This window comes from Oncorhynchus gorbuscha, linkage group LG10 (assembly GCF_021184085.1).
Source record: "Oncorhynchus gorbuscha isolate QuinsamMale2020 ecotype Even-year linkage group LG10, OgorEven_v1.0, whole genome shotgun sequence".
Lineage (NCBI taxonomy): Eukaryota > Metazoa > Chordata > Actinopteri > Salmoniformes > Salmonidae > Oncorhynchus > Oncorhynchus gorbuscha.
In genome coordinates this window covers 56,396,418-56,419,688 of record NC_060182.1, presented here as the reverse complement: position 1 = coordinate 56,419,688, position 23,271 = coordinate 56,396,418, and the positions used below count along the sequence as shown (strand labels likewise).

The window sequence follows — 23,271 nt, the reverse complement described above, 5'->3', positions numbered from 1 at the left end:
GTTTTTCAGGTTCTATTCAATAACAAGGGGCACAGTTTGGCACGACAGCCATGCCACCAGTGTCATACAAAGCGAATGCATCTTTCCACGTTTTTACCCCCTTGACAGAAATGGCTGCTGGTTGGTTTGAGGTAGGGGAGGGTGGGGTAGGGCTGGGCGATATGGACAAAACATTATCTCACGCTATTTAAAAAAACAATTGACGTTATAACGGTATTTGATGTTTTTTTTTAAATAATAAAAGTTCTACATTTGTGTTATAAGTAGTGCGTGACCCTAAGGTGGCAACACATACATTCTAAGTGAATTCAATGGGTGTTTCTCCATTCTGATTGTTTTATACTGTTCAACTTCAAACCTCCAAAACGTCAGCATTTTCATTTGCTTTTGAGATCAACTCCACACTGCCACGTAAGGCTGCATGATATTGGCACGTAATCTGGGCCTTATTTTTAACCAAATGTTGCAATTTGACTTGCGATTCAGAGCAAAACACTTGGGTTAACTGTTGGGTTCATGGGAATATAATGTATATTCTAATTATATAGTTAGAATATACTAGTAGGCACGTTTGACATGAAGGTAAATAATCTTTGGCTACATTGAATGTTTTCTCTTAGCTACTTCATGTAGCTAACATATTCTTACTTTGCGTTTACCTCTTTAATTTAGAAGACACTGTTGCCCAAACAACATGCTGATTTAGGTCTACAACATCACTGGTATTATCAGGCTGTATAGCTAATTCCGCTTGCTCTTACTCCGTACATTTATTAGCCAGCTAGCGATTAGCATTAGCGTCCACCAAGATTTTGGAACAACTTGCTAAGAAAAACTAGCTATTTGCAGATGTAAGAAGCACAAGCGAATAGTGATATTATAGAATGCTTCTAGTAGATTTATATTAAGAAGAAAAGTGAAAACGGCGTCATTGTCGTCAACATTGTTGCATGTGCTGCATTGACCATGCAGACTGAACGCGTGGTTGAGGAATATCCAATGCGCTCCTTGAGTGACAGGAGGTGGGACGAGGTCTGTGTGGAAAGCGGCATGGAGAGAGAGAGAGCGGAGAAGGAAGGAATGACTCAAGTAGCGGAGTAAACTATAAAAATGGACGTTACACACCGCGTATCACATTTAACAATCCAAACATTCAAATACCGTTATAGAAGGTAAAGTAAAAACCAAAACCGGTCCGTGCATCAATACCAGTATATCCCAAAAAACGGTATACCGCCCAGCCCTAGGGTGGGGTTAGAAATGGGGGTCAGACCCATTTAATCTTCTTAGTGTCTTCCAACTCTAGGGCCACCCGGCTCTGATCCCGCTTAGCAGGAACAGGCCAGCTTGCCAAAGCGGTCATTAATCCGACCCATGCAGCATGCCACCGTTTTAGTTTACCTGGGGAGAGGAGGGGAGGAGGATGAGGAGAGGGGAGGGAGGGGGAGATTTTACTGGGACATCGCCTGACGAGTGCCACTTTACCCTGCTCCGCTGTGGTGACCTTTGTCCTCCTGACCTCCATCCACTACTGTCAAGCAGCATGGCACAGATAGGACACATACATACTCTCACAATGGCATGTTGATGTCGCCACTCATTGGTCAGGGTTCTGATGCTGTGATGTTCATGGTCTCATATTAATCCGTCATCGTCGGTCGTCATCATTTTCATTTGAATTGCACAAAGCATTTTATACACAAAGATACTGACTGTCATTTCTCTCTCTCTCTCTCTCTCTCTCTCTCTCTCTCTCTCTCTCTCTCTCTCTCTCTCTCTCTCTCTCTCTCTCTCTCTCTCTCTCTCTCTCTCTCTCTCTCTCTCTCTCTCTCTCTCTCTCTCTCTCTCTCTCTCTCTCTCTCCTCTCCCCCATAGAGAAGCATGCTGTCAATGGCAACCCCACAGTGGAGCCGTTTCCAGAGGGCATGGAGACCATCATGTTTGGTAAGCCTCAATCTCTTTCAAATGACCGCTACCACTGATGACCGCTTTCACTTTTCATTGGTTTTCGTTAGCTGTGGTCACATTGCAGTCTTATGAACAATAGTAGCAGTGTTATTAGTATACTATAGTGGTAGTGTTATATGGGGGAACACAGTAGTATGAATAGAGTATGTGTTTTTGGTCATCTAGGATCAGCTTACCCTCCCCAAATTCTAAACTTGACAAAATCAAATCAAATTACATTTGTCACATGCGCCGAATACAACGGGTGTAGTAGACCTGACAGTGACATGCTTACTTACAAGCCCTTAACCAACAATGCAGTTAAGGAAAATACCCCCAAAAATAAGAAATAAAAGTAACAAATAATTAAAGAGCAGCAGTAAAACATCAATAGCGAGGCTATATACAGGGGGTACCAGTAAAGAGTCAATGTGCCGGGGCACCGGTTAGTCGGGGTAATTGAGGTAATATGTACATGTAGGTAAAGTTATTAAAGTGACTATGCATAGATAATAACAGAGAGTAGCAGCGGCATAAAAGAGGGGCGGGGGGGACGGACGACAATGCAAGTAGTCTGGGTAGCCATTTGACTAGGTGTTCAGGAGTCTTATGGCTTGGGGGTAGAAGCTGTTTTAGAAGCCTCTTGGACCTTGACTTGGCGCTCCGGTACCGCTTCAGGTGCGGTAACGGAGAGAACAGTCTATGACTAGGGTGGCTGGAGTCTATGAGGTAAAACCATGTCAAACTGACCTTAGATCATGTCTTAAGTATGTCTCTCTCTGGGCCAGGTATGGGCTGTTTCTGGGGGCCTGAAAAGCGCTTCTGGCAGAAATCGGGGGTGTTCTCTACCCATGTGGGCTATTCAGGGGGACACACACCCAACCCCAACTACCAGGAAGTGTGCTCAGGTAACTACACACACACACATACATACACAAACCCCACCATCCTCACAAAAAAACACATCTATGTACACTAGTGATGCACGGGTCAGCTTGTTTGTTCACCTGTCCGCAACCACCTGACTACAGGTGATAAAGTGAGAATCTGAGGCCCACACCCGACCCCCTAACCCACAAATATAGAAAATGTGCTCCACAGTCAGAGATGCCGGAATGATTATTTGTTATTCAACTTGTCTATAATAATTAGATACATGCAGTTTCTCTTCTGTCATTACTTGGGACTCTATTCAATCAGATCCGCTTTAGACGACATCCGCATAGCGGCTGTTTTGGCGGTGTTGTAGGTGGAACTGCGTTAGAGCTGTCATATCCACAAGCGGCTCCTGGCATTATACCTAAAGCGGAGTCGCATTACGAGAAATCCCGTGCAGCCTTGTTTACAAGTTCGAACACTGGAATGAGAGATGTAAACTACACCTGGGTTAGGCTGATAAAAAATCTCATTATTTTGTTGAATGATTTTCAATTTGAGCGTCATTATTTCAATACAGCTTACACTTTCTCGTTCTGAACTTCTAACGTGAGTAGGACGGGTCTGGCTTTGTGACAATGATCACGAGCAGCTACTCACCGATTTGACAGCTCCAATGCAGTTACACCTCCCCGGTCCTATGTCATACATCGATAGAATGAACACTTCATCTGTAGAGTTTTCTCTTTCATCTCTGCTTCTCTCGTGCAGTGAAGACAAGGGACGGGGAGAAAATGCAATAAAAAAATAGGAAAGATTTCAAATGACATCAGTTTGACGGGTTTTAAGGGAATTTGAAGATGTGATATCAACCCAACACATTTCTGAAACAATTTGAGTTTGTCTTGGATGCATATTTCATGTGGTTGAAATACTGTCAGATTTTTATGATGCTGATAAAGATAGCATCTTTATAGACGCTCCCTAACTGTCCATTCATTCTCTTCAATCCTGTTCCAGGGTCAAAATGTACATTTGTTGAATTATTTTACTGCAAGAAATGCTTAATTCTGCAGGAGTTAATATTAAGGCTATGTGAGCGGTTATGGACCTATAGTCAGTGTCCAGATTTCAGTTACTATTTAACCCATCTGAGCAGTGCAGTTCCCTTGACATTCCGTATTATTTTGTGACTGTCGAATTTGCATAGCGCCTCACAATCATTACGCACAACATATTTCCCAAACATTAGGCCACTGTTCTGGCCCTCCCTTCTCTTTATTTTCAAATCTCCATTATGCAGCTTTTCTCTTGTTGAATTCAACAACATGATCCTTTTTGCCTGAGTGGATCAGCATGAACTTTTTCTGCCCGAGTTCGCAAAAGCATTTGGCAATTGGCATGTGTTTGGCACGCGTACAGTTAATCCTTAAAGCTTAGGCTTACGCACTAACGCGAAATAAAGTCAAACCTGCGCATCACTTATGCACGTCATGTCTTTGTTAGTGTGTATGTGTATATGTCTGCAGTGTTTGCTTATGTACGTCTGTGCAACACCTGAGTATCTGGGCAGAACATACACTGTATATACAATAGTATGTGGACAAAAGTATGCCCACCTTCAAATTGGTGGATTCGGCTATTTCAGCACACCCGTTGCTGACAGGTGTATCAAATCGAGCACGCAGCCATGCAATCTCCATAGACAAACAATGACAGTAGAATTGCCAACTGAAGAGCTCAGTGATTTTCAATGTGGGACCGTTATAGGATGTCACCTTTCCAACGAGTCAGTTCGTCAAATTTCTGCCCTGCTAGAGCTGCTAGAGCTGCCCGGGTCAACTGTAAGAGCAACAACATGTCAGCCGTGAAGTGGTAGGCCACACAAGCTCAAAGAATGGGACCGCTGAAGCGCGTAGCGTGTAAAAAATGGTCTCACCTCGGTTGCAACATACGAGTTCCAAACTGCCTCTGGAAGCAACGTCAACACAACAACTGTTTGTCTGGAACTTCATGAAATGGGTTTCCATGGCCGAGCAGCCGCATACAAACCTAAGATTACCAAGCGTCAGCTGGAGTGGTGTAAAGCTTGCCAACATTGGACTCTGGAGCAGTGGAAATGCGTTCTCTAGAGTGATAAATTGCGCTTCACCATGAGGAGTCTGAAAGGACAAATCTGGGTTTTGGCGGATGCCAGGAGAACGCTACCTGCCCCAATGCATAGTGCCAACTGTAAAGTTTGGTGGAGGAGGAATAATGGTCTGGGGCTGTTTTGTCATGGTTCGTGCTAGGCCCCTTAGTTCCAGTGAAGAGAAATCTTAACGCTTTGGGATGAATTGGAACACCGACTGCGAGCCAGGTCTAATCGCCCAACATCAGTACCCGACCTCACTAATGCTCTTGTAGCTGAATGGAAGCAGGTCACCGCAGCAATGTTCCAACATCTAGTGGAAAGCCTTCCCAGAAGAGTGGAGGCAGTTATAGCAGCAAAGGGAGGGGACCAACTCAATATTAATACCCATGATTTTGGAATGAGATATTCGACGAACAGGTGTCCACATTTTGGTCATGAACACACACACGCATTTCACAATTCTATGTTTTTCCCGTGGCTAGCATGGATAATGACATGCCCAAAAATATACCTAAACCACTTTTTGTGGGCCATGCAGAGTGGCATGGCATCCCTTCCTTTGACAGTCCTCCGCCCTGATAATACCAGCGTTATCACCAATTTCAAGATAATGCCTGTCCAGTATCCCTGCATAGGATAGTTAGAGTGGGTAGTACCACCCTACTCCTCAGAAGGATCAGTCCGAGTCAGAGAGAGGGAGACAGAGAGAGAGAGAGAGAGAGAGAGAGAGAGAGAGAGAGAGGGAGAGAGAGAGAGAGGGGGGGAGAGAGATAGGCGTTCTACAGTAAAGCTCTCTGATCCTCCCTCTCTTTCGCTATGCTTCTCTTTCATCTCTGCTCCCCCCAACCCCCCTCCACTTGTGACCTACTTGGAGGGATTGGATTCTGTATTGCGGCGTTTTGCTTCACACTGGTTCCTGTGCCACCTTCGCCTCTGCTGCCATACACTGCTAATGCACTCCACCACTACTCCTCTCTCTACTCATACTGTAACTCAACCCTGCAGCTCAGCCCAAGGCAATTGCCCTCTTCCAATACCAATCCTTCTACCCTTCATTGAAGACATCCTTGATCTGATATAGCTGGATTGTTGAATGCTATGTGATGGATACGTTGCTTACACCTATACAAATGTGTTTAGGTCAGTGGTTAATTCAAGGGTGGAAGGGTGGTTTTGAAGTATTTAGACAGGGGACAATGTTCACTCCTCAGTAGACAATCTGCGTTTTATTTGAGGGGATCGGTTTGAGAAAGGCGAGGCACAGAATCGCCGATCTCGATCACATAATGAGAAGTTGTTTGGGGATGCACAGTGATTTGTAGATCCAGGATTCCATGCAGTCCCACTCACACCCGTGTAGCTCAGTTGGTAGAGCATAGCGCTTGCAACGCCTACGGTTGGGAGTGCGATTCCTGCGGGACACCAGTACGGGGAAAAAGTTGTGAAAAAGTACGCACTCAGTACTGTAAGTTGCTCCGGATAAGAGTGTCTGCTAAATTACTCAAATGTCAACCGGCAAAATGGGGGACAGACAGACATCTTAAACCTGCAATGGAAGAAAGAGAAGTTGGGATGAAAAGCGTAACACAATGGATTTCTGACTCCGTCCTTGGGCTGCTTGGCACTGTGAAGGGACAGCCTCTGGGAAGATGAATTCATTCAAATAGATTCATCATTATTGATTGGTACTGATTCATATTTGGCCATGATAGCCATTGTGGCCATGTTCGAAAAGTCGCTCAAACTAAAAACCTTACGTATGATACTGCATGACACCTTTTTAGGAGAGTACTTATTGTTTTGGTTAGCATAACACTTCGTAGAGCAGTTCATTGGTGCATTCGAAGATTCAATGTGAACAATACCAAAGGGTGCAATGTCCCTGTTTTATAAATGAAAGAGGTGAAACGATCCCAAACACAGTGAGAGTGTTTTCGACTGCGGAGCTTCCACAGTAACTTTGGGCGCCCCCCGCAGCTCAAGGCATTGGAATGCAAGCATGAGCACGGGTGAGCAGGGAGGCGAGCGGGCAGGGGGGTGAGCGGGCGGGCGGCGAGAGGGGCGCTTCTGGCTTGGCTGGCGGACCTTCTGAGTGGAATCCCTTTGGGGGGTGCGAGCTCCCTCTTGCTGGCAGCCCCGAAAAAAGCTAGGGGAAAAAAAGGGAGAGAAAAAAGAGAGAGAGAGAGCGAGAGAGGAGAGTTGGGCACAGCGGAGGAACGAGCATCGCTTCACTGGGTGTGACGGATCCAAACACTGCTCTGGAGACAGAAAGGAGGAGAGGAGCTGTCCACTGAGTCACGGGAGGGGGAAGAGAGACAGAGACAGGGGTCCAGTCCACTACAGTCCAGTGTGTGTGGGTGTGTTAGAATCAGGCCATGTGAGTGTCTAAGAGGGAGGGAGAGAGGGACTGACAGCTGGGACTGCTTGATTGATGTGTATGTCAGTTTTACCGGGTCCCTCCTGTGTGTGAGTCACACCTTTATCTCCTGTGTGTGTGTATGCATGCAGACGTGTGTGTGTCTGTCTATTTTTTCTGTTTTCCTTCTGCACACTTGATTCAGTGTGTGTGTGTGTGTGTGTGTGTGTGTGTGTGTGTGTGTGTGTGTGTGTGTGTGTGTGTGTGTGTGTGTGTGTGTGTGTGTGTGTGTGTGTGTGTGTGATTCATAGACCATACATGATTTATTTATTTATTTTCCATGTATATGACTAGGGTTGCACATTTTGGGGAATATTCAGAGGTGGAAATTTTCCGTGGGAATTAACGGAAATATATGCAAATTAATATTAATACCATTTAAATTTAGATTTTTTTTGCATTGGATATATTTACCATATTATATGGAGACAGAAACATTTTACCTTATCATAAGTAGACATCATTAAAATGATTAAATCCTTCCAATAGAAAAAAAACTATTTAGTTCTGAATTTAACTTTAATTAAATGAGTTCACTCTTCACATGGGATGATTTCACTGAACAACAAAAGAAAGGGACTATTGAATGATCCATTGCATCTCCCAAAAACATTTTCAACATACATCTGTAAAATTCTAGTCTAGAAACTAAAGCTTTGATTGTCTTCCTCTCAGGCTTCCATGTCTTCTCCCTGGACCTCCTCAATGTCCACCTCTTGAACATCAGACTCTGAGGCCTCATCTTCACGGTCACTTTCCAACCGTGTTGAGGATGGCTCGTTGTCACAAATTTTTCAACCCTTGTAATGGTCAGCCTGTTGCGTGCTTTGGTGTGTGTGTTGCCAAACAAGGACCAATGAGGTGGCTGATGTTGGTGGGACTTGGAGGATGATGGAGGCAACAAGGGAAAGAGCCTCAAGATCCACAAAGTCCCTTCCACCAGGTGGCTGATGAGATATGTTGGCAATACTGCCATATTGCATCTCCATCCCAAAGCCCTTGTTTGGAAGTGTCCTTCGCCAGACTGCCAAGAACCTTGCCCTCATCCCGGCCAAGGTGGCGAGACACGGTAGTGATGACACCATAGGCCTTGTTGATCTCTGCACCAGACAGGATGCACTTGTCAGCATACTTGGGTTCCAACATGTACGCTGCGGCGTGTATGGGCTTCAGGCAGAAGTCTTCACGCTTTTTGATGTATTTATTTCAGAACTGCAGTTTCCTCTGCTTGGAGCAACAGTGATGTGGGCAGGGCAGTACGGATTCCTTCTCTTTCATCTGCAAGCAAAGTCTGAACATCAGACAGGACCGCATTGATCGTCTCCCTCAATCCGTGCAATGGCTACTGCTGTAGGTTTCAGGCTGCTTTACCACTCTCTCCCAAAATACATCATCCAGGAGGATCCTCTTGATGGGGTTGTCCATATCGGCAGACTGTGATATGGCCATTTCTTGGAGAGACTCCTTCCCCTCCAGGAGACTGTCAAACGTGATGACAAAATCAAATCAAATCCAATTTTATTTGTCACATGCGCCAAATACAACAGTGAACTGCTTACTTTGAAGCACTTAGCCAACAATGCAGTTTTAAGGAAATAAAAAATGAAGAACAAGGTCAAAGATAAGAAAAACAACTGATTAAAGAACAGCAGCGAATAGCTTTAGCGGGGTCAGTGTTTCAATGTACGGGGGTGTTGCTGGGAAGCTTCAATGTGGTGCTCTGATTCTTCTCACTTTGCTTGGTGAGGTGGATTGTTGCTATAACTTGATGACCCTTCACATACCTAACCATTTCCTTGGCTCTCTTGTAGAGTGTATCCATTGTTTTCAGTGTCATGATGTCCCCGAAGGAGCAGATTCAATGCATGAGCAGCACAGCCAATGGGTGTGATGTGAGGGTAGGACTCCTCCACTATAGACCAAGCAGCCTTCATGTTCGCAGCATTGTCTGTCACCAGAACAAATACCTTCTGTGGTCCAAGGTCTTTGATGATTGCAATACAGTCTGTTTTCTCTATGATTTGCTTGACCTTCACTTGAACTCTGTGGAACTATGCATCCAGCAAATGAGTATAGAAAACATGTCTGGTTGGAGGGGTGAATGCTGGGCGAAGAACATTCAGAAATCTCTCCCAATACACATTGTCTGTGAGCATCAGAGGTGAACCAGTTGCGTACGCAGCTCAAGCAAGACATCCATCAGCATTTCTCTGACTACGTTCCTCCGTTGAGTCAAAAAACATATGATTCCAGGAGGACTATGAGCTGTCGCCGTCGATAAGGTGTCTGATTCATCATTTTCACCTCGAATCGAAGTAGAGGGACTTTTGTCAGAGGTTGCTTGTTGTGAGCGCTGAGGGAACTTTATGGACTTGGCCAGATGATTCTGCATCTTTGTTGCATTCTTCACATATGACTTGGCACAGTATTTGCAAATGTACACAGCTTTTCCTTCTACATTAACTGCAGTGAAATGTCTCGACACATCAGATAGTGCCCGTGGCATTTTCCTTTAAAGAGTAGAAAAAAATTAGTAAAAAAACCCAAATACAATTCCGTGTACAGCTAAATAGTTAAGCAGTTAGATTAAGCAACTCCTTTGTAAGATAAATAATTTTATGTATGTGTATGGAAACAGGTGAATTAACACTCCTCAGTTAGCAGGCTCAAGCAAGCTAAAACCCACATGGTAGCAAAAACTAACTAGCAGAAATTGTTAACAAGTTAGAAATGATTTAAACACACTTTGCTGTAGGCTACTATATACTAGTTAACAAAAATCATGTATGTCATATCAAATATACCACCCAGTATTGTAATCACATCTTACCAGAAATTATGTAGTCCTAGGCTCAGACAGTGTAGTAGTGTGGTAGTGCTCAATAGCATCTCATGTCCAAGACCTTGAGAATAAGCTGCATGTGATGAAAGAGTGCACTGTGCATGCAGAGGGTTGCAATTCCATTGGATTGGGGATAGTTTAACCAAAATATGCCACAAGACCTAGAATTCCCTTATGTGTTTCCCACAAAAAAGGTTCACTGTTATAAGCTAACTTAAAAAAAAAAAGAATTTAAGAAAATGTCCCAAAATTCCAAGGCTTAAATTCCCATGAAAAAAATCTGGAAATTTACCGAAAAGTTTCCGACCCTTTGCAACCCTATATATGACCCTCAGCTTGCTTATTGCTTTGTGTCTGCATATGTGGATGTGAGTCTTACTGCACCAGCTGAGTGTGTGTGTGTATATATATATGTGTTTGTATATGTGCGTGTATGTGTGTAACAGCTGACCCTGAGCAGGACCCACTCTCCGGATGCCTCCAGGCAGCTTGTTGAAGCTTTGGGGTCCTGGCAGCTGCAGGCAGCCAGAGAGGTGCCCCCCATGGTGCCTGTGTGCTTTTGGCAACTTCCGACTCGAAACAGAAACAGTTGCTGTGCACCCACGCTGCCTCTAGCAATAACATGTATCTCAAGTGGATTCACGCGCGTGTGTGTGCATGTGACTGTGCGCCCCTCTTCACACAGAGGCTACATTCTAATCAGGCAACGTTAATGGGCAGGCTTCCAAACACTAGTGGTGCTGAGCAAATTTAATATATTACATGTGATGCTGGGTGAATATTTTAAAGCGCACTCCGTAGGATTTCTACATTCAGCTAGACCATTATATCTATGCAATAGCTGTTTGTGTCAATAAATTGATTTCAAAGGAGAAAAGGAACACATTTGAGAAAATAATTGCTATAGTTTGATGTGTAAGTGGGGCATGCAAAATACTTTACAAGATGATGATGATAATGATCAAAGAAATAAATGATCAATCAGACTTCTCACAGTAGGACAGATGAAAAGATGTGTTCACCGATAATATTCTATTCAATTGAATGGAAATGTCTATGGAATGGAGTTGCATGAGTCCATATGTGACTATGATGTGTTCGACACTGTTATGGCCTGGGTTGCATTCCTTTTGTCACACTGTAGAAAAACATTTTGCAAACGGGAAAATAAATTGCACCTTTTGTGCCGTAAAGAACACAACCATCTGGTTTGTCCCCAGGTTTGACAGGACACACTGAGGTGGTGAGGGTGGTCTTCTCCCCTGAGGACATCAGTCTGGAGGAGCTACTCAAGGTGTTCTGGGAGAGCCACGACCCCACTCAAGGTAGCACCTCACACACACACACACACACACACACACACACACACACACACACACACACACACACACACACACACACACACACACACACACACACACACACACACACACACACACACACACACACACACATGCAAAAGAAAAGTTGCCCTCCTCAGACAGGACCCAATCCCGGGGGGGCCAGGGTGTATTAGAGCAGAATGAAGCATGGGTGTGTGTGTGTGTGTTTCTGTGTGTGTGTGTTTGTGCTTGCGATGGAAGTGGGGGTTGGGTGGGTCTCAGGAGGGTAAGTCAACGACAGACTGTGTTAATGTGTCTGGGAGCCAATCATCCATGAGGCTGACGGCAGGGGTAGTTTGTGTTTGTTCCTCAAACCTTTCATGACTAGGCTTCTGCCAAATAATATAATAATACAAATATAGAATAATACAAATATAGAATAATATATATTTAGCATGTTTTGGAACATTCTGTACAGGCTTCCTTCTTTTCACTCTGTTAATTAGGTTAGTATTGTGGAGTAACTACAATGTTGTTGATCCTTCCTCAGTTTTCTCCTATCACAGCCATTGAACTCTGTAACTGTTTTGAAGTCACCATTGGCCTCATGGTGGAATCCCTGAGCAGTTTCCTTCCTCTCCATCAACTGAGTTAGGAAGGACACCTGTATCTTTGTAGTGACTGGGTGTATTGATACACCATCCAAAGTGTAATGAATAACTTCACCATGATCAAAGGGATATTCAATGTCTGCTTTTAGAATTTTTACCCAATAAGAGCCCTTCTTTGCGAGGCATTGGAAAACCTCCCTGGTCTTTGTGGTTGAATCTGTGTTTGAAATTCACTACTCAACTGAGGGACCTTACAGATAATTGAATGTGTGGGGTACAGAGATGAGGTAGTCATTCAATAATCATGTTAAACACTATTATTACACAAAGAGCAACTCATACTGTGAATTGTTAAGCACATTTTTTTCTCCTGAACTTATTTATGCTTGCCATAACAAAGGGGTTGAATAGTTTTTGACTCAAGGCATTTCAGCATTTCATTTTTAATCATTCGTAAAAATGTAGAAAAATATTCCACTTTGACATTATGGGGTAGTGTTTGTAGGCCAGCGACAGAACATCTCAATTTAATCCATTTTAAATTCAGGATGTAACACAACAAAATGTGGAAAAAGTCAAGGGGTGTGAATACTTTCTGAAGGCACTGTACACACACACACACACACACACACACACACACACACACACACACACACACACACACACACACACACACACACACACACACACACACACACACACACACACACACACACACACACACACACACACACACACACACTTCTTCCCAATGTGTGTTTGTGAGTGTGCATGCATGTGTGAGATCTCTGCCTTTTTGCCTTGCCTCAGTTCAGAAGGGCTTAGTCCCAACAATGCGATGTCGAACTGCATAGCCTCCACCAATCACGGCTAGGATAGCAACATTCCCAGCCAACCAGATACTCCCAGCAGCCTCCTCTTTGTGCCCTGTTTCCATATTCAGTAACACACTTAATCTGGTGAGTTCTCTTGGATGTTGCATAAAGACGTACGTGCATACCCTCAACACAAATTAGAAGTTTGTTCTTTCTGTCTCCTCACCAACACCCTCCATTTCTCTTTCTTTCTTTCTCTTCTTTCTCACACACACACACACACACACACACACACACACACACACACACACACACACACACACACACACACACACACACACACACACACACACACACACACACACACACACACACACACACACACACACACACACACACACACACACACTGCTGTGTCGTAAAATGATCAAGCCCTGTATGTGACATCTGCATATGGAAATACTCAAATGTAACGTTTGTTCCTGTGTGGATTCGAAAACTACTGTACTCAGAGCTTTGTAGATTCTCTTGGGCGCATATACATCATCACACACATTACGTGTACGCACTCTCAAAACGCATTCACACACATACAGAGCACACACCCACACATACATGAAGAGACACAGACAGACAGACAGACAGACAGACAGACAGACAGACAGACAGACAGACAGACAGACAGACAGACAGACAGACAGACAGACAGACAGACAGACAGACAGACAGACAGACAGACAGACAGACAGACAGACAGACAGACAGACAGACAGACAGACAGCACACACACGCTTGGTTGCTTCAGCAGTTCGTTACTTCCTTGTTAAAAGAGGGACCCAACCCCCTGTTCTCTCAGCGGACCCCGGGGCTCTCAATCTGTCTGGAGGATAAGAGCATCTTATCTCCCCTTTCCTTACCCATTCACCCCTCTCCTCCTCCCATCCCTCCATCCCCCTCCCCCCCATCCCCTAACACCCCAGAGCTGATGCTTTCCTCTCCTCTTCCCTCCTTTCCTCTCCTCTCATTTCCACTCCTTTTCTCTCCTCCTCATTCCCCTCTCCTCTTGTCCCGTCAGCACATCCGCAGAGCAGAGCGGCGCTATGAGTCGACCGCTCCCCCCGAGGCCGTCCCGCTCATCTTCACGCTCCCCTTTTATGTCTTAGTCACTCTCTCCTCTCCTCATCCTCTCTCTCTTCCCCCATCATCAACCCCCACTCTTCATCTTACCCCTCCCCTTTGTCTCCTCTCGGCTGTTTTTTTACCTCCTTCCCCCTCTTTCTCGTTCTTTCGTACATTTTTTGAAGACATGCCCGCCATGTGTCTGGCTGCCAATGCTGCTGCGTCAGTGAGCAAGGCAACAAAATGGCCGACGCAACCGTTTTCTTCAGAGGACAGCGACGCGCTCGCTGAGTGACTGTTGAAGTGATAGACCTGGGCCACGTTCAGTAGGCTCCACGTGTCAATCGTTGCAGAATGAAATGGCACGAATAGAGCTGACCCGATTCCTTATTCTACATGTCAGAGAGGCGTGTTTGTTCGACATAATGTATCTGAATGTGCCACACTGCTGTGTCCCGCTCAATTGCGGGCCTGTTTACGCTAGCACAGGACCACGGAACCTGTTTTTGCATTGATGCATTTTCCATGTTTCTCTTCACTAGGTTCCATGATTTTTTCCCCGTTCTGCGAGTTAGCTTATGCATGGACACACACAGAGGTAAGAGATAGGTTTTGCAGTATATGGTACAGGGCATATAATTACGTGAATATATAAGTACGTGAATAGCTCCCTCTACCTCCCCACACACATGCTGAAGACGGCAAACAACATCGCGGATGTGAATGTCGAGAGGATTCCGCATAAATCAAATTGCCAAACGCATCAACGAACTGCGGGACCCTTTTTATTTGATTTCTTTCTACCTCCCCCTATAAAGCCAGTGACGCCATCACACATTTGTCTGCTACCATCCATCCATCCCATCTTACCTCCCCTCCTCCCCAGCTGGAAAAGACACGCACCCCTAATGACACACATCTCCCCCCGCCATATTTTAGGGGAACCCCCTATCTAAAGCGGGACGCCCTCTTGGGGGGTGACCTTAACCCCCACCCGCACCCCTCCGTCATGCTGAAAGTGGCCCACTCCCCCTCTCATTACCACGTGTCACTTCATTACTGACGACGGGTCGAATTTATGGAGATTGTCTGCGTTGTGTGTGTGTGGTAGTAGGTGAGGCCTCCCGGTATGGCGTTAATATCTCATTGAGGAGATGAATTAGCTAGTGATGAGCCACAACAAACAATCACCAGACATGTACCCGGTGAACCCCACCCCAAATACACCAATATGTGGTGATAGGAGGCAAGGTTTTTGTACACACACACAGACAGACAGACAGACAGACAGACAGACAGACAGACAGACAGACAGACAGACAGACAGACAGACAGACAGACAGACACACACACACACAGGGTCGTGTTACCATAGCGGGAAGACTTGGACGACACAGTGATGAAATCAAATCAAATTGTATTTGTCAGATGTGCCGATTACAAAAGTGTAGACGTTACCGTGAAATGCTTGCTTACGCACCCTTTCCCAACAACGCAGTTCAGAAGTTAGAACATGAACAAGTAGAGAAACAGAAAATAGTAGCACAATATAATAGCAATAACATGGCTATGTACAAGGAGTAGCAGCAGACGAGCAGAGCGTCTTCCCCTGTCTCTCTCCATGATCCTCAGTGTATGTGCATCCGTGCGTCACACTCAGCCAACCCTCTGATGAGCAGCCCTGTTCTACTTTAGCAGGGTTAGCTGAAGGGCTAGCTGTGCCCTCTTCCTCAATGATCCCCTACACCTAACCCCTACCCTCTCACCCTGCCAGAGAGAGAGAGAGAGAGAGAGAGAGAGAGAGAGAGAGAGAGAGAGAGAGAGAGAGAGAGAGAGAGAGAGAGAGAGAGTGCGGTGGAGGGACGGGACAGGTGACTGTTTGTTTGTGTGACTGCCATCCTGCTTGTGCACATCTACACGCACGTTTCATTGCGTACGGGCCCTGAGGGGTCTTTCTTACGTTTCTCTCTCCTGCGCGTCAGCAACGGGTTACGTAAGACAGGGGCAAAAATAGCAGCAGTGAGTGGAGCGGTCGGTCTCTGGGTTGGCACGCACACAGCTCAAGCAGTCCCGCGGGCCACAGCGCTACCTGGGTACTGGCTGTTGCTCCAACACTGGGGGCTTTAGTGGCACTGCGGCTCTCCTCTAGTACTGTTCTGTAGTACTAATGCCTTTCTTTAGAATAGAAGTTTAGAATAGAATACAATTTGAATACTAGCTGTGAACGAAGGAGTTTGGCTTGTGTTTAGTGCGTTTGTCTCTGAAAATAGAAAAAGTGTTATTGTGTAGATATTACTGTGGGCTAAGTTAAGCTATTCTAATCACATCGGATAGCCTTACGCCTAATAGGCTTATTTTTTATGCGAGTCGATTTGAATAAAATTGCCAGTGTTGTCTTGGTTCTGTTCTTTGGTGTGAATTATTGCGAGATGTGCAAGGTTATGGTGCAGGATTACATTGGCTTCCTTGCCAATCCATGCACTCTGTTCTGCTCTGTCCTAGCTGCCGACTGTGACACTGAGTGACTCTGAGTTGTCCTCGTCTCTGCTCCACTCTCTGCCAGGCACGGAGACATGAGTGTGTGTGTACGTATATTTGCGTGCAAAGGCGCGTGGCACTGCCGACAGCAGGGTGAAAAGGGAACTAAAGAGAGGCCAGAGAGGAGGAGAGGAACGCGGCGAGAAGGAGCAGCTAATCGGAGCACTTTAAGTTGTTAACGGGATAAGGGAGTGGAGGGACACACACACATTTACACCATAACACCGTCTCCATCAAACATAGTTTGTTATCTTTTGGCTTGAGTGTTTAAAACAAAGTGTTAAGCAATGAGGGGCTGAGATGGTGGTGGGGGTGTCTGCCATTTTGTTTTCTGAATTATGGTTCATCATCATTTCGAGTAGACCTTTCTCCCTCAGTTCTCTTCCCTCTTTCCACCCCTACTCTTCGTCCTCCTCCCTCCCGTTTGCCTTTTTTTATAGCAGCCGGCGTGCCCCTTAATCTGATTAACTTCTTACCGTTTCATCCACTTTTTTGCCTGCAACTGAAAAACACACAAATCTGTGCATAGTATAAGGCCTACACAAACGTGCACACACACACACACACACAATGCACAGACATGTTTCAAATACACACACACACACGCACACACATACCCACACACGTTTCACAGACACACACACACACTCCTCATCCGGCCACGCGATTTCATCAGAGTGGCAGAGAGAGATGAAAGAAAGAGAGTGGGGCAGAGAGAGAAATACAGGAAAGAGACAGAAAGGAACGAAAGAAAGAAAGAGGCTTTTAGGATGTATCCACATCCAACAACTGCCAGAAGTGGGAAGCTAGCTGCAGGGACTATAGTGTGTACGTATGTGCCGGAGTTAGTGCTGAAAGAGATTTTCTTTCTGGAGAATGGATAAGTAGGAAATCTCTTGAGGGTTTAAAGCACAACCAAGAGGGCTGTGTACCAAATGGCACCCGATTCCATCTATTTTGGGCCCAGGGCCCATAGGGCTGTGGTCAACGGTAGTGCACCACACAGGGAACAGGGTGCCATTTGGGACGCAGACGAGATGTGTTGTTGGGGAGAGTTGTCACTACTAACTAGTAATCTCCCTAGAACTCAGAAAACAAACTTTTTATCACCCAACTTTTGTTGCCACATTTTGAGATTTTGTTTTTGGGGGGGGGGGGGTCATTTTTTGGGAAGGGGATAAAAAATATTTTAAGAACACAATTTTAATTAGGGCTTGGTGGTGCGTAGGTTAGGTGGGTGACCTTTTGTGAAATGTGCGGAGGGTGGGGTAACCCCTAGCCCCCTCTACACCCCCCATTATCCCCTCTGTTTTCAGAAGCAAGGCACTCATGAATTATTCAAGAGGAGCAGGGAGGCTCTCATTAATAATTTCTGATGCTCTTTGATGGATGGTGGAGAAAAATAAGGGCCCTTAAAAATAAAGGAAGGGGAAGAGAAGGAAAGAGGGCAGAGATGGGGAGTTTTTAAGTATTATATTATTTTTGGGGCTCTGAGGAGTTCTTAAAGGAAGAGTAAGAGGGATCAAATGTGACATGATTTACAATATTTAATCGTGATATAGGATGAAGTGTGATGATGCCGTGGATCATGTCATGGTTTCCTTGGTTTCATCATTGTCTCCCTCTACTCCATCACAACCTCTGAAGTGAAAACTATAACATTTTATTTTATTATATTTTATTCCATTCTATTCTGTTCCATTATATTATATTAATTCCATTTAATTATATTATATTTTATTCTATTCCATTCTATCTTTCTGCTCTCCTCCTACATTCATCTCTCCCCCTTCCCCCTTTAAAAAAAACGAAGTTTACCTGAGTCCCTTTTGCTTCCAAAACATTTGTTTTCAACTGTTTGTCATCCTACGTCATGGTGAAAACCATGTGGGGCATGAAGTGGCAACGGCGATGGTCACTGTGGCGGTGGCTGGTTAGGGACCCTAGGAGGTCACACGGGAACGTCACGCGGGAACGGTCGGCGGCGCTGGGGCAGCCAATCAGGGAGCGTTGTTGTGCCCTTTGATGAAGGTGTTTTGGCGGCAGCCATAAGCCTTATCGCACTGACGGGAGCTGGGGGTAAAATGGCCTTCATCCAGCCCTGCCGAGAGAGAAGGAGAGAGAGAAAGAGAGGGACAGAGGGGGGGGGGATATGACGGAGGGATAGAAGGAGAAAGGGATCAGAAGCAGGACGGAGAGTGAAATTGAGAGGGAGGGAGGGATGTGAAGAAGGACCAGAGAGGGGAAGATGGTGAAAGAGGGAGAGAGAGCGAGAGAGAGAGCGAGAGAGAGAGCGAGAGAGAGAGCGAGAGGGAGAGAGAGCGAGAGAGAGAGAGAGAGAGAGAGAGAGAGAGAGAGAGAGAGAGAGAGAGAGAGAGAGAGAGCGATGAATAGAGGGACAGACGGCCTGAAAGAGACTCTGATGCCATTTGATGCCAAACGTCCCCCAGGATAGTGGCATTTCAAAAGTAGAAAATAGAAGCAAGCTTTTTGGCCACTTAGCAGTACATATACGGGAGCCAAGTCTTCTCCAACGCGTCTGATGTAAAGCTGATGAAAATATTGACAAGCTGCAGAGCACAGCTTGACAAGCCGCACTAGCAGACTGAGAATGGGAAACAGATACACTGCCTGTCCTCCACTACTGTGTCTACAACACAAGAGAAAGAGCTGCGCTTTTATAGAAATAGACGCACGGAGATGTTTAAATGGGTAACTCAATGACCAATGTAATTTCAGTTCACTTAAAATTTGAATCATTTTTTCATACAGTATGGAAATGTAGCTAGGCGATGTAGAAAACGTATGCTACAATCTTGACCAGTCAAGTCTGCTCCTTCATGGCAAAAATATGATGTGTATATCACAATGTTTGTTGGCACTTCTACTACAATTACCTGCGTTGTCTGTCTCGTCGGTGTGCTTTCAGGGATGAAGCAGCAGGCAGACTATGGAACCCAGTACCGTTCAGCCATTTACGCCTCCAGTCCCTCTCAACAGGAGCTGGCTCTCAACACCAGACAAGCCTACCAAGAGGTACTGAAAAACCTTCTAACCCTACGCTAACTACACGAACAAACACACACACACCCACACCCGTGTGCACTCACACACACATAGACGCACGCACGCGCACACACGCACCAGTGGCGGTCGGTGCCGTTTAAGATGAGGGAGGACAATTATTATTATTTATTTTTTATGAGCGTGGCCTTATTTCTATGACAGCATATTGGGATGACTGTCATTCATATTCAATTCACCCAGCTCAATGTGACCTCGATAGGTTTAGGCTACTACATGATACTCGAACGTTCCCTATACCCACCACGAGGTTGCTACAACCTAGCTTATGAATGAAAGTTTACAACGTAGGTGCACACAGGTCGAGATAATTGTTTTAGTTGACAGACTAACACATTTAATAGCGCCTTGCACACTCTAGCCTGCATCTAGCTGGTCTAGGGTGTGATCATTAGTCCAACCATTTACAAACGAGAGTTTCTATTGGACAAATGAAGGTATGTTTATCCCCGTTTCATTCCATTTGCTGGAGTTTAAGAAACATTTTTCAACAGAATCAGTGGAATGGATACACCCTGATCACATGTAAACACAATTCACTTTCATAGCAGCCACGTTGTATTCCTTGGCGCGTCTAGGCGCTCCCCTTCTCTCACCTTTTCCCTTCGCTTGTGGACTTCAATGCATAACAGCTGTCTGTCACCAGGTGAAAGCCATATCATAAGCCCTGAACTCTACACACAGTCTACGTGGTTAAATGTAAATGTAAATGTACATGGTTGTCACCATATTAGCTAAAGTAACGTCATAATCAGCATACTGTAGCTAATAGAACTAACGCATCAGTAAAGGCGCTACAATCATTCAGTACAGTGTGTACAGTCAGTAAGCAGTTTAGCAGTTACATCTACGAGCCCCGGTGGCAATAAAGGTGTAAAACCAAAAGCTTATCTTGACTTGGAAGAGTTCCAGTATTGGATAGGCATAGCCAGCTGGCTAACATAGCATCCCTCTGTTTGATCCGGGTGTTTGAGTAGGCTAAACTAGCTAGTTGCATTTGCTAGCTAAGTAAGTGAAAGTGAAAAATAATGTCTCTCTCTCTCTCTCTTGCTTCTTCTTCATTTTTGAAGAAATCAATTTGTTCAAAACTGTTCAACTACCGTCTTTCTCTCTCTTTGAGTCAGCTAGTCTCCTGGCACCTACTACCAAAACCTGTTCAAAGGCACTTACATCTTTTGTCTTGCCCGTTCACCCTCTGAATGGCACACACACACACACACACACACACACACACACACACACACACACACACACACACACACACACACACACACACACACACACACACACACACACACACACACACACACACACACACACACACACACACACACACACACACACACACACGTATTAATGTCACAAGGCTTAAAAATCCTTCTTTAACCTGTCTCCTTCCCTTCATCCACACTGATTGGAGTGGATTTAACAGGTGGCATCAATAAGGGATCATAGCTTTCACCTGGTCAGTCTATGTCGTGGATAGAGTAGGTGTTCCTATTGTTTTGTCAGTGTACTCACATACACTATGATCTAACACTACACTTCTAACACGTTGCCTCTTACACTAGGATAACAGTTTTGTTTTTTGCCCTAGCACTACATAATAATAATAATAATAATGATGATGAACTCATCGTCAAGCTGCGATTATTTGAACCAGCTGTGTAGTGTTAGCGCAAAAACCAGGGTCTCCTGGTACGAGTTTGGGAAATACTGGTTTAAACAAACCTGAATCTCTGCTTTACGTTGACATTACGTCATTATTAGGGAATTTTGATATCACAAGTGCCGCTGTGTAAAAACACGGACTAATTTTTGCTCCTCGGGTTCACTTGTCTCCAGCAAGTCATGATTCATCGCTAGCAAATGATAACCCTTCAATATCATAGAACCAGGTACTTACTGTAGCACCGTAGGAGGCCGTTCCTTCTCTTGCTAGAATAAAAGACGCCCCTGCTGTGTTCCGACCTGGTACCGACGAACCTGCAGTCTGCAGGTCGCAATGCTCGTCAGTGGTCGAGAACTTGACTTTGAGCCAATCAGAGAACACAAACCTCCACATGGGAAAGCCAACAAAAGTGACAAGAAAAAGGAAAAAAGAGGGCACTTTTCCCCGGTGTTGTCCAACCCCTGTTTCACGAGAATTGTTTTAATTAAAACAATAAAGCCTTATAATACGTCTTTACATCTAGCTAAGGAATCTTGTGCTTGAAGGATTTTTTGTTTGTTAGGTTGAGTTTGATCATGTGCACCAGGCAGGCACACACACTTCATATGAAACAAATGGGGTGGTAAGTGCAGCACAATGCACACAACACTAAATGTTTTACCAAGCTAGTGATATTTCAAGATTTTGATGAAATAATTTAATTCACTCTCTATTCCATGGTTAGTGCTATCCGGGATCCTTGGGACATCCCTACCCTGAACCCTAAACTGAAAAATAACCCTTACCTAACCTTAACCCTTACCTTAACCATTTTCATTTTCAAGGATCCTCACTTAGCATTATCCTGTCCTGCTTGCTAGCTAACATTAGCTAAATGGTTAGCATCGCCATTTAGCACAATGCAGCTAGGTACTCCACCGACTCTCTACAGTTAACAGGCCGCTTAATTCAAAAACAAATCCATTGGGATGTAATTATATCTAGTTGAGGCCATCTGGTTAGTATCAACAATACTACATATTCTAGCTAGCTAGCAACAATGTTAGAACATTAATTAGCTTAATAGCTACAGGCACAAGTCAACAAGCCACTGCCACCTTGTGGCCTGGAGTATTTAAACAAAGCAAATTGGAGGTAGAACTGTTCTATGTGAACAACAGAAAGTTAACTTCCATCACTCTGGGCAGAGGTGGTAAGTACCTATCGGCAGTCAGGTTTCTAAGTGTGTCTGACCCTTTAGTCTACAGAGGTGCCATTTTGGGCCTCTTCGCATCAGTTGCACCGAGGAGACAGTGAAATGCTTGACACAGCAGAGGCATCAGCAGGGTTTGTGACTGAGCGGGACTCTGTTGTCCCTCTTGTTTTCTGTTGAGTCAGGTCACTGGGCTCTTGGCTGACACTGAGGTTACAGAAGTGGCAGGGCATGTCCTACTGTCCTTCTGTGACAGTCTGGACGGATAGACGGACCTAGCCCTCCACCCCTCTGGGGGGGTCATAATACAGTATATGTGTGTGTGGTGGTTCCTGGGGTGTGAGGTTCATGTGTCTCATTACGATTTAGGAAAGGAAAGGGGATACCTAGTCAGTTGCACAACTGAATGCATTCAATTTGTCTTCTGCATTTAACCTAACCCCTCTAAATCAGTTTGTGTGTGGGGGGGGGCTCAGCGGCCTTTTGACAGCCCTTCAGTCTCGGCTCTGTGATCTGATTGCATCCCCTCCCTGTCCCCTTCCTAGCTCCCCTTGTCCCCTCTCTTTGGTCCCAGCTGCCACCCCTGCCTGACATTTGACCCCTGCCCAAGGCCAAGGCTAGGGAGGTGGGGAGGGGGGTTCGCTGTCACAGCAGCCTGACAGCCCACCAGTCCATGACCGCTGACCTTGGGACCGATCAGTTA

General features: G+C 45.2%; 1 protein-coding gene across 3 annotated transcripts in view; it reads left to right on the top strand.

Moving 5' to 3' along the window:
• The window catches only part of si:ch1073-358c10.1 (peptide methionine sulfoxide reductase MsrA 1), a 46,018-nt gene that overhangs the window by 7,133 nt on the left and 15,614 nt on the right, over positions 1 to 23,271 (top strand). For all 3 annotated transcript variants that reach the window (XM_046366430.1, XM_046366433.1, XM_046366431.1), the window contains 4 exons: positions 1,876 to 1,944; positions 2,736 to 2,855; positions 11,436 to 11,540; positions 19,550 to 19,656. In XM_046366430.1, coding sequence (XP_046222386.1) covers positions 1,876 to 1,944; positions 2,736 to 2,855; positions 11,436 to 11,540; positions 19,550 to 19,656 — 401 coding nt within the window. The remainder of the gene's footprint in view (positions 1 to 1,875; positions 1,945 to 2,735; positions 2,856 to 11,435; positions 11,541 to 19,549; positions 19,657 to 23,271) is intronic.